This window comes from Synchiropus splendidus, chromosome 1 (genome assembly GCF_027744825.2).
Source record: "Synchiropus splendidus isolate RoL2022-P1 chromosome 1, RoL_Sspl_1.0, whole genome shotgun sequence".
In the NCBI taxonomy this organism is placed as follows: Eukaryota; Metazoa; Chordata; class Actinopteri; order Syngnathiformes; family Callionymidae; genus Synchiropus; species Synchiropus splendidus.
In genome coordinates, this window is record NC_071334.1 from 52,621,534 (window position 1) to 52,636,131 (window position 14,598).

The 14,598-nt window shown below is 43.1% G+C and overlaps 1 protein-coding gene across 6 annotated transcripts in view; it reads right to left on the minus strand.

Moving 5' to 3' along the window:
- Positions 1-1,439: 1,439 nt before the first annotated feature.
- Positions 1,440-14,598, minus strand: part of arhgap24 (Rho GTPase activating protein 24) — a 53,849-nt gene continuing 40,690 nt past the window's right edge. For 3 of the 6 annotated variants that reach the window (XM_053853452.1, XM_053853454.1, XM_053853453.1), the window contains 7 exons: positions 8,042-8,164; positions 4,589-4,796; positions 4,230-4,362; positions 4,064-4,137; positions 3,880-4,001; positions 2,587-3,766; positions 1,440-2,482 (listed from right to left, as the gene is read on the minus strand). In XM_053853452.1, coding sequence (XP_053709427.1) covers positions 2,224-2,482; positions 2,587-3,766; positions 3,880-4,001; positions 4,064-4,137; positions 4,230-4,362; positions 4,589-4,796; positions 8,042-8,164 — 2,099 coding nt within the window. In that variant the 3' untranslated portion in view covers positions 1,440-2,223. Of the gene's footprint in view, positions 2,483-2,586; positions 3,767-3,879; positions 4,002-4,063; positions 4,138-4,229; positions 4,363-4,588; positions 4,797-5,466; positions 5,594-5,933; positions 6,022-8,041; positions 8,165-11,728; positions 12,035-14,598 lie in introns of those variants that run through there. The other 3 variants (XM_053853456.1, XM_053853458.1, XM_053853455.1) reach the window with 3 other exon arrangements.

Genomic DNA, 14,598 nt, shown 5'->3' on the forward strand with positions numbered 1-14,598 from the left:
TATATATATATATATATATATATATATATATATATTCACTGTGTTTGCTCAAATCATTATTACTTTTGCACAGTTAATGTTTCAGTCTGATGGAATTATGATATTGCTAAGTTAAATAATATGGTTAAAAAATGCTGTGAATGTCATATGGTCATATGTAATGACTTCATCTGTTATATAAGTAATATGGAGGAAGAATAGTTTTCATCAAACATTCCTTATTTATGGAAACATCATGGATCACGTCTGTCCTCATTTGACAAGAACACTTCATTGGTCTGATCAATAACCATTTTCCTGTTTTTCTTCCAGAGTTGTTTGCTAAAGAGAAGCTCCACCAACACATTGAAGAGAAGAGAGCGAAAGAGAATTCAAGAAAATTTGCATCATTTTTCATCACTGCATCATCTTTCATGGCATGTCTGCTCTTCAAAGACTCAAGGACTGAAAGAGACCTTTGATGCTGAGAGTTATCTCAAGATGTTTTTTTGTCTCAAGATACAATCGTAAATGTCAACGCATGCGTAACTGCCTCTCTGGCATTTTGCATACATCCTCCTGTAACCACTATGTCTCCTATGGCTTCGTAACAGTTCGCCAGTGTTGTCAGTCACTGTCTGCAAGTCAGTGCACTTTTAACACTCTGATCAAATGCCTTCTACTCAAAATAATACCATATGTGGCTAAGCCATATGTATTACACATCCCTGAACATGGCATGCATGACTTTATTTTTTTTATCCCAAGATAAAAGTTATCTCCAGATACAAATTATCACGATATGACAGTTATCTCAAGATAACGGTTATATTGTGATTAAAAAAAAAAAAAAAGTCATGCATCTCACATCCAAAAAAATGAATACATGCATGTCACTTCCAGGGCCCAGTATATAGAGGAATCTCCATGGAGGACTATTTATGTTGGCCGATTATGTACTGACTTCTGAGGATAAAGATGAAGTAGAGGAGAGGAATGATGTCAAATCATTGCGGGGGAAACAGGCAGACCAGTGACGTTGCAGGGAAATCAAGAATAAGACATCAGTCATCCATGGTAAAGGACAGAGGAGAAGGGAGGTGAAGACGAGCAAGCAGGTACGTATGCTGGAGGTGGATGCACCAGTAGAAAAGAAGAGGAGGACCATCAATGAGGTCCATAGATGTGATAAATGAAGGCATGGAGAAGATTGGTGTGACTGGGGAGAATGATCAAGACAGATGAAGTTGGGGTGATATGTTCTCTGACAGTTTGTCAGCAAGTAGTTTCAGTACATGGGTTATGTGTTGACCTTCAAACTTTCATACCAATGACACATACTTAGTTTTATCATGGGCCAAAATATTTCTCTCAGTCGTCAATTTAAATATTTATCACTCTGTTACTGCAGGTCACACTCAAGAGCAATGAAACAGAAATCAGAATATAACAGTGTTGCTTTAATAGACATACACCCTACAACAGTGTTCCGTGTGCTCAGGTGAGGCTTAAAACTGTATCTTCTACAATGGCAGTACCGAGTGTAATAGTCTGCCTGGGATTCAAGACTTGCTAGTTTACAAGTGGGTTTAATGCCAATGAAACATCGTGCAAATTATCTTCACAGGCTGAAAAAACGGATTTTGTTTCAATCCATTCATGCCATATTCGTCCACCTCAAATCACAGCGCAGACCTCTTACTTGTGTCTCCAGTATCTACAAGTATTTACAGTACAGGCTCTTTTTTTTGGTCATCGTGTATATGCAACAGAAGAACAGGCACATAGAGACAACAATATAAATACACTTGCCACAAACGGCGACAAACACAACATTCAGTACCACCTTGCTCAGAGGAACACATACATTAAGTGCAAGGAAATATAAAATCTCACACGACATTGCTTAAATATATGATAAACATTTAACGTCAATTCTCTTCACATACATTTGACACAGCATTGCTAAGCGTGAACCAAGCTACATAGGACATCAGGAAGGGTATTCTTTTAGGGGGCTGGTTACAGTGAACGACGTCCCTTTGCTGAGCAGTTTAAATAGTAGCATATTTACAGATCACGTGACTGTGACATCACTCCAGTTGATGCCTTAAAATAAACAGGCGGTGAGCTTCAGCAACAACCTATTATTAGATTAAAACATTAACCTTTCTTATCTTTCTTTGTACAACCAGCTGCCAAATCCTGTTGGGAGCCTTAACAATATTTATAGAATCATTTTCTTCACTGGATCCAGATGGCATTGTTGCGATCAGGCCGTCTGGGGTCGGCTGCGGTGCCTGTCGCCGTAAGGTCACTGAACGTGGAGAAGAACTGTTCCATCTCTTTCTGCAGCATCTGGTTGCGGCGCTCTGCGTCGTCTTTGGCTCTTTCAGCGTTGCGTAGTTTGATCTCTGCCATGGTGTACTTCTTCCTCTCCTGGTCCAGCTCCTCGTGGAGACTCACCATCTCCGACTCCAGATCCAGGTTGCGCTGCTCCAAGCTGCAAGGGTGACATTGAGTTCATTAGAATCTAAGACAGTAAAACTTACAGGAGACTTAAAACTGTATTCACAAAAAACAGCTTAAACAAATTTAAAACTCTACCTTTTGATCCTGGACTCGTACTCTGACTTCTGTTTGTGCATCTCCTGCTTTAGACTGGCCACCAGACTGTGCAGGGCGCTGTGGCTGCTGGAGCCGTTCACAGCACTGAACCCGGTGTGGTTGTCGCTGCTGCTGGTGTCGTCCCGACTACTCCTCCCTGCTGCGTCTCCACCTGTGTCCCTGCTGCCGCTCCCTACTTCACGCTCTACTGCCCCAGTCTGAACAGACTCATGATCTGGAGTTTGATCGTCCAAGTCATCATAGTGACCCGCGTAAAAGTCCTGCTCTGGGCAGGTGGTCGTGGAGGAACGACAGGAAGTGGAGTTGTCGGGAAGGGAGATCTCACAGGAGGAAGTGGACCACGTGGCGCTGTCCACGCTCTGCTTGTCTTCACAGCTGTTGTTCAGACATGTGCTGCTGATGTGGTTGTGGTTGTGCAGGTTCTGGTGGTTCAGGTGGACATTGTCGTAGGTGGACAGACGATTCTGATTCAAGGGTTGATCCGCGTTAGAACAGGCACGGGCTTTATTGTTCTCCCGTAATGTGACAGGTCCGTTGGGTACCCAAAGGCTGTTGCGTCCGTTCAGACTCCCAGTGACTGCATCAGTGCCTGAAATTCCCATTCGCACACCCCCGTTCCCTAAAGTGCTGCTTCCCCCCGTCACGCCACTCGTACCCATTTTTGTCCCGGTGCCTTTGAGTGCCCCGCTTCGACGCACTGGTAGGCTGCCACCTCCAGTCAGAGTTTGCATTTTGTCTTGGTTGGTGTCCGAGCAAGGAGACGAGGAGCTAAAGGAGCCATTGGTGACAATCCCACTTCCTTTAGTGAACGCAGGGTTCTTCTTGACAGTCAGCGGCGGACTCCGCGTCATGTCGAAGCGACCGATCACGCTATTCCGAGGGCTGGCTGATCGTGGCGAGCCACTGTTGTCGTCTTTTTGCCGGTGTGATGGAGAATCAGGGGTTTCCCACACACACTGCCGCACCATGTGAGTGTTGTTGTTCTCCACATTCTGTGATGCAGTGGTGACGGCTGAGGTAGTCGTCGTGGCCTGTCGCCGCGGTGACTCGATGTTATTGTTTACGAGCTCCAGGGCCGTACAGTTCACCTCATCTCGAGGGAAGAGGACATCATGTTGACCGATCAACACAGCCATGAGCTGCTGCACCAGAACAGTACCTGGAACCGCGAGAACACCATGCGTTGAGCACACAAACCAACCACGAAGCAGGATATTGTGTTTTTCTCACATGAAATACACAGGAATAAATCTCACAACTGATGTAACAAACCTTCCATGATCGCAACCGGATCCTCAATCTTTGACCTCAGGATGTTTGGCCCAAACACTGTGGCCAAGTTCTGGACGCTCATTTTGTTCACTCCTGAATACGACTGCACTTCATCAAGAAATCTGTGAACACGGAAATGTTACCTAAGACTAGCTCCCATTACGAAGTGTGAATTGACCATTACCTGCATATGTACTTGAGAAGGTTGTAGTTAACTGGAGGTAGACTCGCAACCAGCATCTTCAGCTCCTTTATGCCCTGGACAGATACGACCATGAAGTCATGATAAACTCCACTTAGACAGGACCTTGATCTAAACCAGTCATAGCTGTGCAAAACTGTTTTCGTACCGCTTCATCGTCCTTTCCCAGCAGTTTGGTGCAGGCCAGGAACTCCTCATACTTATGGAAGGGGATGACCGGCTCAGGCAGCTCTCTGAGGTACAGCTTCAACAGTGACGCCACCGTGTGGACATCTGTGTTACTACAATGAAGCACAAGAATCCAGGTTAATGAATCCAACAATGGATGATGGGAAATGCTGAAAGACAGAAGCAACTTTGCTTTTCTATCCAGTTTGTGAAATTCAGTTGTCTGCAGTGTTAGCAAGAACGAACAAACCACATTGTAGCTTTTATAAAATAACAACGAATGGAATATTTAATTTCTGCTGCACATTACAATGTGTGGGCACCAAATAGTTCCCTCACCAGTCAAAAGAGGGCTTTTCCCCACAATCAAAGGCATCCTGGAGCTCTTTGACCAGGTTGGCCTGACCCGGCAGCCGGAAGAGACCCTCCTCTCGGAGGCCCCACTGACGGATGAAGTCCACACACTGCTCCACCAGCATTGGTGCAAGCTTGTTCCCGAACCGCCTCTCATACCGCACCGTCTCCTCCAGCTTCTGGCCAAAGATCCCTGAAAAGAAAAAAAAAACAAGAGCTCCATCACATGGTGCACTTAGATGCTCATGCGAGCTGATGACCAAACGTCCTAGGACGCCCTGCTGAGCTATGTGATCATATGATATGAGTACAAAAGCTGAGTCACACTATCATGAAAACAGCATCAGCAACAAGGGATCAGCTGTGTGTCTGTTCATTCCAAAGGAACAAATAGATACAACCACTGTCATTAGAAGTCCAACCTTCCACCTTTGAGGTTGTTAACCAAATGTGTATTTTTATAGTTGACTATTTATAGTTATACACAACCTTGATGAATATTTAATCACATGCAGTAGTGTGAGCTGTGGTTTCTGAGGAATAAATCAATTTTCATGAAAATCTACTCTGATCCCTGGTTCTGTGAAAAGCTGCGTTGCTCCCACCAGAACATGACAATGACAAATTTGATACAAAAATGTATCATCACCCTAGTTTTTTCAACGTATCATCTAAGGTATAATATATCTTTTATACTTCTATGCATTTTCTAAACCTATTTTTTTCCACTTGATCAAATGATAAACCAATAATGAAAATAATTGTTGATTATGATCAAAATGACCAGATCTTAATATATTTATTACGATCTATTTTTTTCACTAGCTAGTATTAAAATGCTGACTGCGGATCAGACCACTCACCTCTTTTGAGAGAGACACAATCAGTGAGTTTCCTCAACAACCGTCGGTAAATTAACTTATGATAGTTTAGAACACTCGAAGTGCTAACTTTCAGGCGCCTGTGTCCAAACATATTCCGATATTAGGAGGGTTGGAAAAAAAAAAAATCCCAGCATGAATTGGAGATGCTTTGATAGCTGTAGCCTCAGTGTTGCTCCTTCCCATCAATGATCCAGCTGAGTCAGCTGTCCTCGGAAAACGAGCTGTAGAGCTGTTAAGAGCAAAGTTGTTGTTTATCTGCCTCTTCTGTTGCTCCTGCCTTCAGGGGGCTTCAACTTTACAGACATGTGAACTGCGCAACTCCTCCAGGAATATCCAAAACATCATGCCCGTATTTCAATGTTTACACAGACCTGTGTGGAACATTTAAGTCCAGCAGCGAAGAGGAGCATAAAAACGTCTGAAAAAGCAAAAAGGAGGTCACCTACCAGACGTCGTAGTCATGAGGAATGTTTTCCCAGGTCACATGCGTGTGTGAGAGTGTGTGAACCAGCTTATGAAGTGTGCAGCCACGTGCTCACATGTACTCCCTCAAAATTGGGTCGTACCACAAAGTCTTCGGCACATGACGCTGAAACACCATGTTTGGTCTTTGTATTTTTATGTGTGCAATGCCTGGCACATTTGAGAGGACAGAGTTGAACCCTTTGGTGTTTTCTGATGTTTACACTGTGCACATCACCAGTACAGCTTATAGTACTATACAATCTAGACACTTGAACGACAACTGTCAACTCTAGGAGCATCAGTGCATATGACTCGCAAGAGCTTTAATACGTAACAGAATTCAAAATAAAATGGGAAAGCGGGTGTATGTTTGTCCTTGTTTGTCCTTTTTTTATGAGGTGCAGTCAGCGGTGAACCACGGAAATGCTCTCTGCTAGATTTAGCTTCCAATCATTAAAAGGGAGACTGATATTGAAACATCTGAGACCATTTCCTGTTAAAGGAGAGCCGGTTAGAGACGAATCAATAAATATATATTTTCTTTGAACCATGATTTGGACCTGTGTTTAACAATTTTGACCCCTCGTGTGACTGAGTTTGATACCTCTGAGACAGACAACTACACCGAATTTCAATGTTAAAAAAGACCTTTAAAACTAACTGGAATCAACCACAGGTTTCATTGTAGATCATTAGTGTGCAATTTTTGTTTGGATTTAAAACTAACATTTTGGAATATGTAGTTTCAAAGGCTGTTAAACTTAGTATAAAATTTTGTAATTACCATGAAATAGATCTCCAAAGATCCAGAGCGTGAGGCCACAGCAGCACATTTGTTGAGGATCTCAGACTGTCCTTTCCTTCATACTGACCAACGCTGACAGCTCCACTCCTCAGTAGGTCAACTATTACAGTGTGGGGGCTTCTGGGTCAACTGTTGTCTTTGCCACTTCAAACTCACCAAAAGTTGAGGAATGGGGCTTTAACTGTGAGCCTCTGTGAGCATGTGTGTGTGTTGGCAAGCCGGGGGGACAGACAAAGCCCGGCTCCGCTCCAACGTGGAGCCGGCGTTCTTATGGCATCTTTGACAAATGGCTCGTCCTTTTGAAGAGCAGTCAACTGCAATTGATGTCAAACTCGCTGCCACTGAAAACACAGGGTCCAGTGGAGCCGGGTGTATTCACTGCAGTGTCACTGAGAGCCGCCTCGACTGTCCATCTGGTTGCAATCCACAATGTAGGCTGCCAGTGTTCAATAGCAAGCCAGAGACGCTGGGATCAGCATACGGACACACCAAAGTCAACAGCAGCTCCACAACCACAATAATACAAATGTTTACTACTATATATATGCGCAGCTCAGAAGCTCTTTCTCAATGCTGTTGATATTTTGTATGGTGAGTATATATATATATATATATATATATATATATATATATATATATATATGTATCTTTTGTGTTTAAGATCAAAAGCATAACATTGATTTTGGCTCCATGTTTACGATCATAGCATCACAAAAATGGTACATTTTTCAATCTCTCTTTTCTTTGGGGGTAAGGCGGAGGATAAACACTTTCAGCAGCCATCTCCCAACATCCGAAGACAATGCTCTTGGACAGTGAGGCAAAGTAAAGCGCATTTGTAACTATTCCTATATACCTTCCTGCGGCCAATTTCTGAAGAAACGGTGACAAGCTTATTCACTAAGGTGGTCAAGGCTAAACACACTCTCTATTTCAGCTTCCAAACACAATTGAAACTCATTTCAACTCCTGACTAACAATACGTCCACTGTTGTGGCGCGTTATGGGCCGTATTGTCTGAGCAGGGGAAGCATTTTATACGAGTGAAATTATGTCTCCACTGTGTACATTATGTACATTGTGACTCTATTTGCATGCAGTCTCATCTCCCATAGACATACTCAAAGCTTTTGTCAGCAGCGGTTCATCATCGCACATGATATTGTTATTGAGTTTACAGTGTGATAAATGCTCTTATTCATCCATTTTCCTTCTGGCTACATCTGCAGCAACACGTAAACAAGACGTCTCTCCAAGGACAGTAAGTGCTTTTGCATGACTGACCTCCACCGAAAGGGGCCCATATAACCCTGCGGATGGTCTTCACCCAATCCTCCATGTCATTCTGGGTGCTGGCCATAAGAAGGTAAGTCTCATGGTTGGTTGTCATCCGCTCTCTGTCGCCCCCTAGACAGGCAAGCAAAAATACCAATGGTTAGATGAACTGCTGAGAAAAACATTCACATTTGTCGATTGAAATTAATGAAAATGAATGAAAGAATGTTGGGATTGAGGTAAAATAAACAGAGGAAGGGGTACAAGTGAGGTTCGGATGTAGTAAGGGAGGTTGTGAAGAGGACCGGTGTGTCTAGGCAGTGTGATTGTGACAGGTTTAGGTGAAGGAGGATGTTGTCTGTGGTGACCTCAGAAGGGAAATGAAGTAGTCAGGACTTGTGTGGCAGCTCATTTCTTATATCCGATAAATGGACCAGTTATGTTAAAACACTGTTTACAATGGGAGCACATTTGTATGCATGACGCTCTCTGGATTGAAGAAGTGAAGGCCACTTGAGACATCCTGGAACACACCGCTATGATATCCTTTTACCAGCTTGAAGAAAACCAACCATCATGAGAGATGAGCTATGAAAGGAAATGCAGTCCGGCCCACGGCTGATCAATTATTTACCAATCTATCTCCACCAAAGGACTCGTCATCGATCACCTCCCAGGATGAGATCGACTTGTTGCATATTAAACCTATCTGTAAAGACAGCACGACAGCCTGGCCAGCAGATCGAACTTACCAGCAAGAAATATGCCAAATTCACTCTGTTTTTGTCTTCAAGAAGATGCAGGGATGATTGAACAGATTTATACAACACATGACTTAACACTTGTAAGGCGTGTTGAGAGCTGCATTCTGTCAACAGTGAGAGTGAGGAAGACAGGAAGCTGAGGATGATAAATGTTTCCTCAATCTATACCAGTGTTTATATTCTATTCCAGTTAAGTCCAGTTAACTGTTATGACCAAATAAATGGAAGACATTTATTTTATCCTGTATTGCTGCTGTTACATTACATTTATTACAAGCATCATGTCATATTTTAGTGAGATTGAAAAGTCAAGAGTAGCTCTTAATATAATTTCTGCCCCTATTTTCTGCATTTTCTAAACAGCTGTTATTTGTTGCTATGTGCAATATACTGCTACATAGATGAGTTGGTGTTTCCACTTGTGTTTGTGTCATCTCCAATACGTTATGTTGTATGTTGCTGCTTTGAAGTCTATTCTCTACTGTAGCCATTCAGATTCATCTTGCTGAACACCCTCATGTTGTTGGTGAGGCAAGGAAGAACACAAGAGGAGACTCATGTGAAAATGTGACGATGAGCAAGCAGCTCACTCTCTTTTAGGGCTGTCAATAGAGAAACAAACTCAATTCATCGCAATAACACTGAGTTAACCTGAGTTAATGGCTAATGTATCACACATCTTGTATCCGTTCTCTATGTAACTTAACCATCAACATGAGATTAGACTTTCGTCATACAAACAGTTACTACAACAACCCAACACAACAGCTACTGTCGAGAACAAACTCTAGACCAGGCCTGGCCAACACGCGGCTCCTGAGCCGCATGCAGCTCTTTCACCAGTTTCATGCTGCTCTTCACCAAATGAGCTGCAGAATTGGCTGTGGTTTGGGTCAAGTTGCTGTTGAGATGATGGTTCAGACAGGAAATAAGACAAAAAAGTAAGAGCTATTCCTGCGAAATGTCAAAATATTGTTCAAAGACTTGTGTTTAACTTTGAAATGTAAACAATAAACCTCGCCGCACATTCAGTGCCGATGTGAGTGGAGGACCTCAGACTTGTGTGACATCAGACCCACGATCAACATGACTGACATGACTTAGTTCCACGTTTGACTTTGTCCTTCCCTAAAGGTCTGGCATGTGTTTCACCTGTGATTCATTGTTGATGGTGGTAAAGTCCATTGAATTGAGTGGAGTGAAGATGAGACGCTCCAGTCAGTAGCGTTGCTCACACACACACAGACCGGGGCCATGTTATTGGTGGCATGAGCCATGTCCAAAAATAGAGAAGTCAAATCAATGGCACCCACATTTCTATCTACGCCGCTTGATATTTCCAGGAGGATCATGGTAAAATGGATGAATTTTAAAAATACATGCTCAAGAGACATACGCCAGGCATGAACCAGCCACCTTGTGACACACAGGGATGTGCTTTAACCGCTATACTGCCGCTAAGTCACATGACCAGCTGCTCAGGTGAAGCCTTACAGCCCGACATGTTTGTAGCATGTGGCTCTTTTCACCTACACAGTAAACAAAGTGGCTCTTAGCCTCTGACTGGTTGGCCACCCCTGCTCTAGACTAACCTCAAAGGCACTGAAAAGACTCAAAACATGCCAAGGACATAACATTGTAAACGTTATTGGGCACTTCCCTTAAGCTTCCAGCATTCAGATAGATAGATAGATGTTTATTTTTTATGTATTGACAGCCCTAGTCTTGTTAGGATTAGGTTCCTGAACTCAAAGAGTCAACCAGAAGTTTGGTGCAGTTCAACCTGAATTCGGCCCCTGGAGTTTTATCTCAAAATCCGGAATGTGAAGGCGCAAAGTTAAAGCTGAGAAGTAAAAGCCAGGACACGCTGATCAGAATAACAATGTTTGCCACATGGGGCTGACACTTTTCTCAGTCAGTCTCAGTCAGTCAGTGCGGCTGAGAACTCGAGGAAAAGCAGTGGCAGCTAAATTTAGAGTCAAAGTTTGACAGAGATTGATGGTTTCTGTCAGGACAGACGGCGACTTATTAGCAGTCAGCAGATGTCAGTGTTAGACCATCAACTAGCCTCACCAAAACCACTACCGACACGGCCCTTTGAGAGCCAAGGGATTTGTTTCACAATGCGACGTGCGCTGGAGTTCACGCGTCAAGTTGCAAGTCCAATACAAAATCTCTCTCTTTCTTTATGTTGCGACCCACGTGTCCCGTCCGACGTGTTTCCCGCCCCGGGCAGGATCTCAGGTATCAGCGGGTTGAAATGCTCGGTGTTTTCGTGTGTCTCAACACTGCACATGAGGATGAACAATCGCGGGGGGTTTATTTCTCTTCTAGGTGCCTTAAGGTTGTCTTGTCTGAGATGAAATGTGGATTAAGCAGCAAACATTGTGAGAGAGAAAATCTATACGTTAAATCACACAATGGATTCCTTGGAAGATACACAAGCAAGAGCCGCCCTTATTTGACTTAAAGAAGAAAATGTGTTATATCTAATAATCAAGCGCCTTAGTTTTGTTTTTGTCAAAAAAAAAAAAATACTCGCTCCTACTTAATAATAAAACATAACTAGTAGTGATACAAAGGTGACACAAAGCCAAAACCCATTACTTGAACCTAACTAAATATATAAAATGGTGATCAAAAAATGAAATACAAACGACGGAAACGTATATAAAAAGAATGTGACACGCTATTGAATCAAATGTAGATTGGTAGTTAAATGGCACAGCACATTAAATATCGTCGTTGAGTGAGTCACTGACACGCTACAGTTCTTAAATGTGGTCCCTGACTTGTTGATACACGGAACACAACAACTTGACTCGCTCCGTGGTGCGTTCACGATCACTGTCAACAAAGACGCGTGTCGCCGACAGCCGAGTCCAGAGCGCGTGTTCGCAACGCGAGTCACTAAAAAGACACGGGAACTCACCAGTAAATGTTCAGCGGTTTGATTCTAACGCATGCTGTCGAGTCAGCGGCCAGTCAACACTTTCCCCAACAGAACCTTTACAGAGCATAGAGCCAGTCGGAGGAATGGACTCCACGCAGCGGCTGGATTCGCTGATGCAGCCGAAGAGAGGAGGAGAGTATCGACCGGTCTGGTTAGAGCCAAGCAGAAACCTGCAGAATGAGGTTTAACCGCTTGAGGTCAGCGTACAGCAAAGGGCTAAGATATATCAACTCAGTTCTGAGGAGTAATCCGTTCACATTACATTAAAAAAATATACATTTAACCATGTTTCAAGTGAACTTCCCTGTGTTTGTAACTGCTAGCTACACTAAGCTAAAACGGTATGCTAACAAGAAAAGGAAATCTTATATGTCTTGATGTAGCTTTTGCACAGTTTACCTTGCTGTTTCTCATCCTAACTATCAAGCAAACGCAAGACTAATTGTAGTTTATTCACATGGTGTATGGTGTGTGGAGTTTTTCAGTGTAACACCACACAACAAACAACACCATCAGCTCAGTGCATGTCAGCTGTGTCAAACTTAAAGCTCGGGGGCCAAATCTGGCACGCCTTCTCTTTTTATGTAGTCTTTTACAGGTGTGCTCTTATTGGCAATAAACTGGCTATTTATTCATTTAACATTCCCGCTGCAGGGGAACCGTCCAAGCCATGCTGCCCCATGAGGACACAAGACTGCAAACTTTTTTAGTGAACACATTTTTGTTTCTCTTTTCAAAATACTTGTTTTACACCTCAAGATGGTCAATAACACACACTTTCCATTTTGATGTCAGTCAAGAGGAACCCTGGCCTACTCGTTTTAAAGGGTCAGAAACTCTGCCTGAGGCGACAAAGTTCTTCTACTGTGTGGTCTTGGTTACGGAAAAATGTGCATTTCTTCTCTTCATATTAAATTTGTTCTGTCCGCTTCTGATTTTATGATTTGTCCACCATCCTTAGATCTGCACCAGATGCAGACCCATTACCGGATCTCCACTACAGTCCCCAGGATCATCGTCTGGTTTGAGCGAGAGATCGGAAGTATGTATTCAATTGTCTCATGAAATGGCTCTTATCCTCTTTAAGTGTTTTCATTCACATCAGATTCTTAATTGTCTTGGAAAAACAAATTCCTGTCACTAGTGGACAACAAACATTGACTTACCCACCATCTCCTCCCCCTTGCCCCCTACCATATACCTGACAGAGTAATTAACCTTGTTTGATCCATGGATTTAAGAAGGAACACTCTTCCGTATGTAAATCCTCAAAGTGTGATGGCATGGGTGAATCAGTACCTACACACACCTACTGGTCTGTCAGGCCATTGCATGACTGTGAGGCACTTAACAGTACAGTACAGTACAGTACTCATATATGCCCTTTTACTTCTGCCCAACATCCACAATTGACAATGTAGTTAAACGTAGAATGAATGGAGCACCATCCCATACCCTAAACACAGGCTCTGCCATTGCATCAACATGCAACACGGGAGGCTGCCTTTTTTGTCAGTATAGCATACAAAAGGCAACTTTACCAATGTCAATATATGACGCCTTTTGAGTGAGGACGTGTTGAGAGATAAAGATGCTGGTGTGGAATGATGATGAGGTTGAGCTGTTGAGTCACTCTGAATTACAATTCAGATTACATTACATTGAGTAGTAGTCGCACTGCTGGTAAGCATTGAAACAGGATGGCGTAACACTTCTCTCTTTGCCTTTTTGTGGTGTCTCTGAGGCAGATAATAAACATCACAAAACTTTAGCTGTTCCTCTTGAACAGCAAAAAGATGAATGAATTATTATTTCAATCCCACAAAACATGCACAAAATGGCATCATTGTCCATTTAATGCATCTGAATGGTTACGATCCGCAATCCAGGACTGAACATACCCACATCCAAAATGCAGACGTGAACTCTGGAACCACAGACATTTCCGGCTCCTCTGGCTGTTTTGTCTGCCCTTAAATCAATTGTGTTTCAGTTGCTGGTTTGAAAACAATGCTGTTTCCTCTTTGGACGTGGCCGTCGGGATGCTGTTAAACAAATGCGCAACAGGATTAAACAGCATACCACGGCTATTACGGCGCACTCCAGTTGTTTCCTCTGACACACTGGCTGCAATGAACAGACATTTTGTTAGCCTCTGACAAACTTCCCTATGAAATACACAAACATCAGCAACAGACTTACTTGCCAGTGTCATATTAACACCATGTTAACAAAAAGTGGGCAACACATTTTGATAAGCTTTGAAGGAGTCTCCTTCGGGTGGAAAAAAACAGTAACACAAGTTCACCTAGTTCAGAATAATTCCACACAATTCCAAACTTTAGCATTTTTTTAGCGTCTGACACAGCTCGCCTCCCCAAAAAATACCTATTTTACATGAGACCAACCCCAGCAGGAGCTCTCTGCCTGACACAATTGAGCAGCTCCACTTCTATCACAAGTGTACCTGACGCGACAACCATGGCAGCCGTCACAATCCCCCCTGATTCACCATGCCTCAGCTCACCGGCCCAAACTTTTATTAAGTCAGCAGCAAGGAACTGTCAGGTGTGGAGACACGCAGCCCTGTTCCTTGGAGGGAGCCACACTTGCACGCTATAGATTTCTTATTTAGACACAGGCTAAATAGGGAAAAGAAACAGAATCCTGGACAGTATCATTTAGGTGGAAATGTTTCATTCAATCTGATCACACATTTGCCTTGGTGCTGCTCTGTTAACATTGTTTCCAGCTCATGTTTGAGCTAAATCGCCTGAGTCCATGTGCAAACACAAGCAGTGTGTTAGAAACAACCTCGATGGTTGTCATTGTGAGAGCCACATTTTACT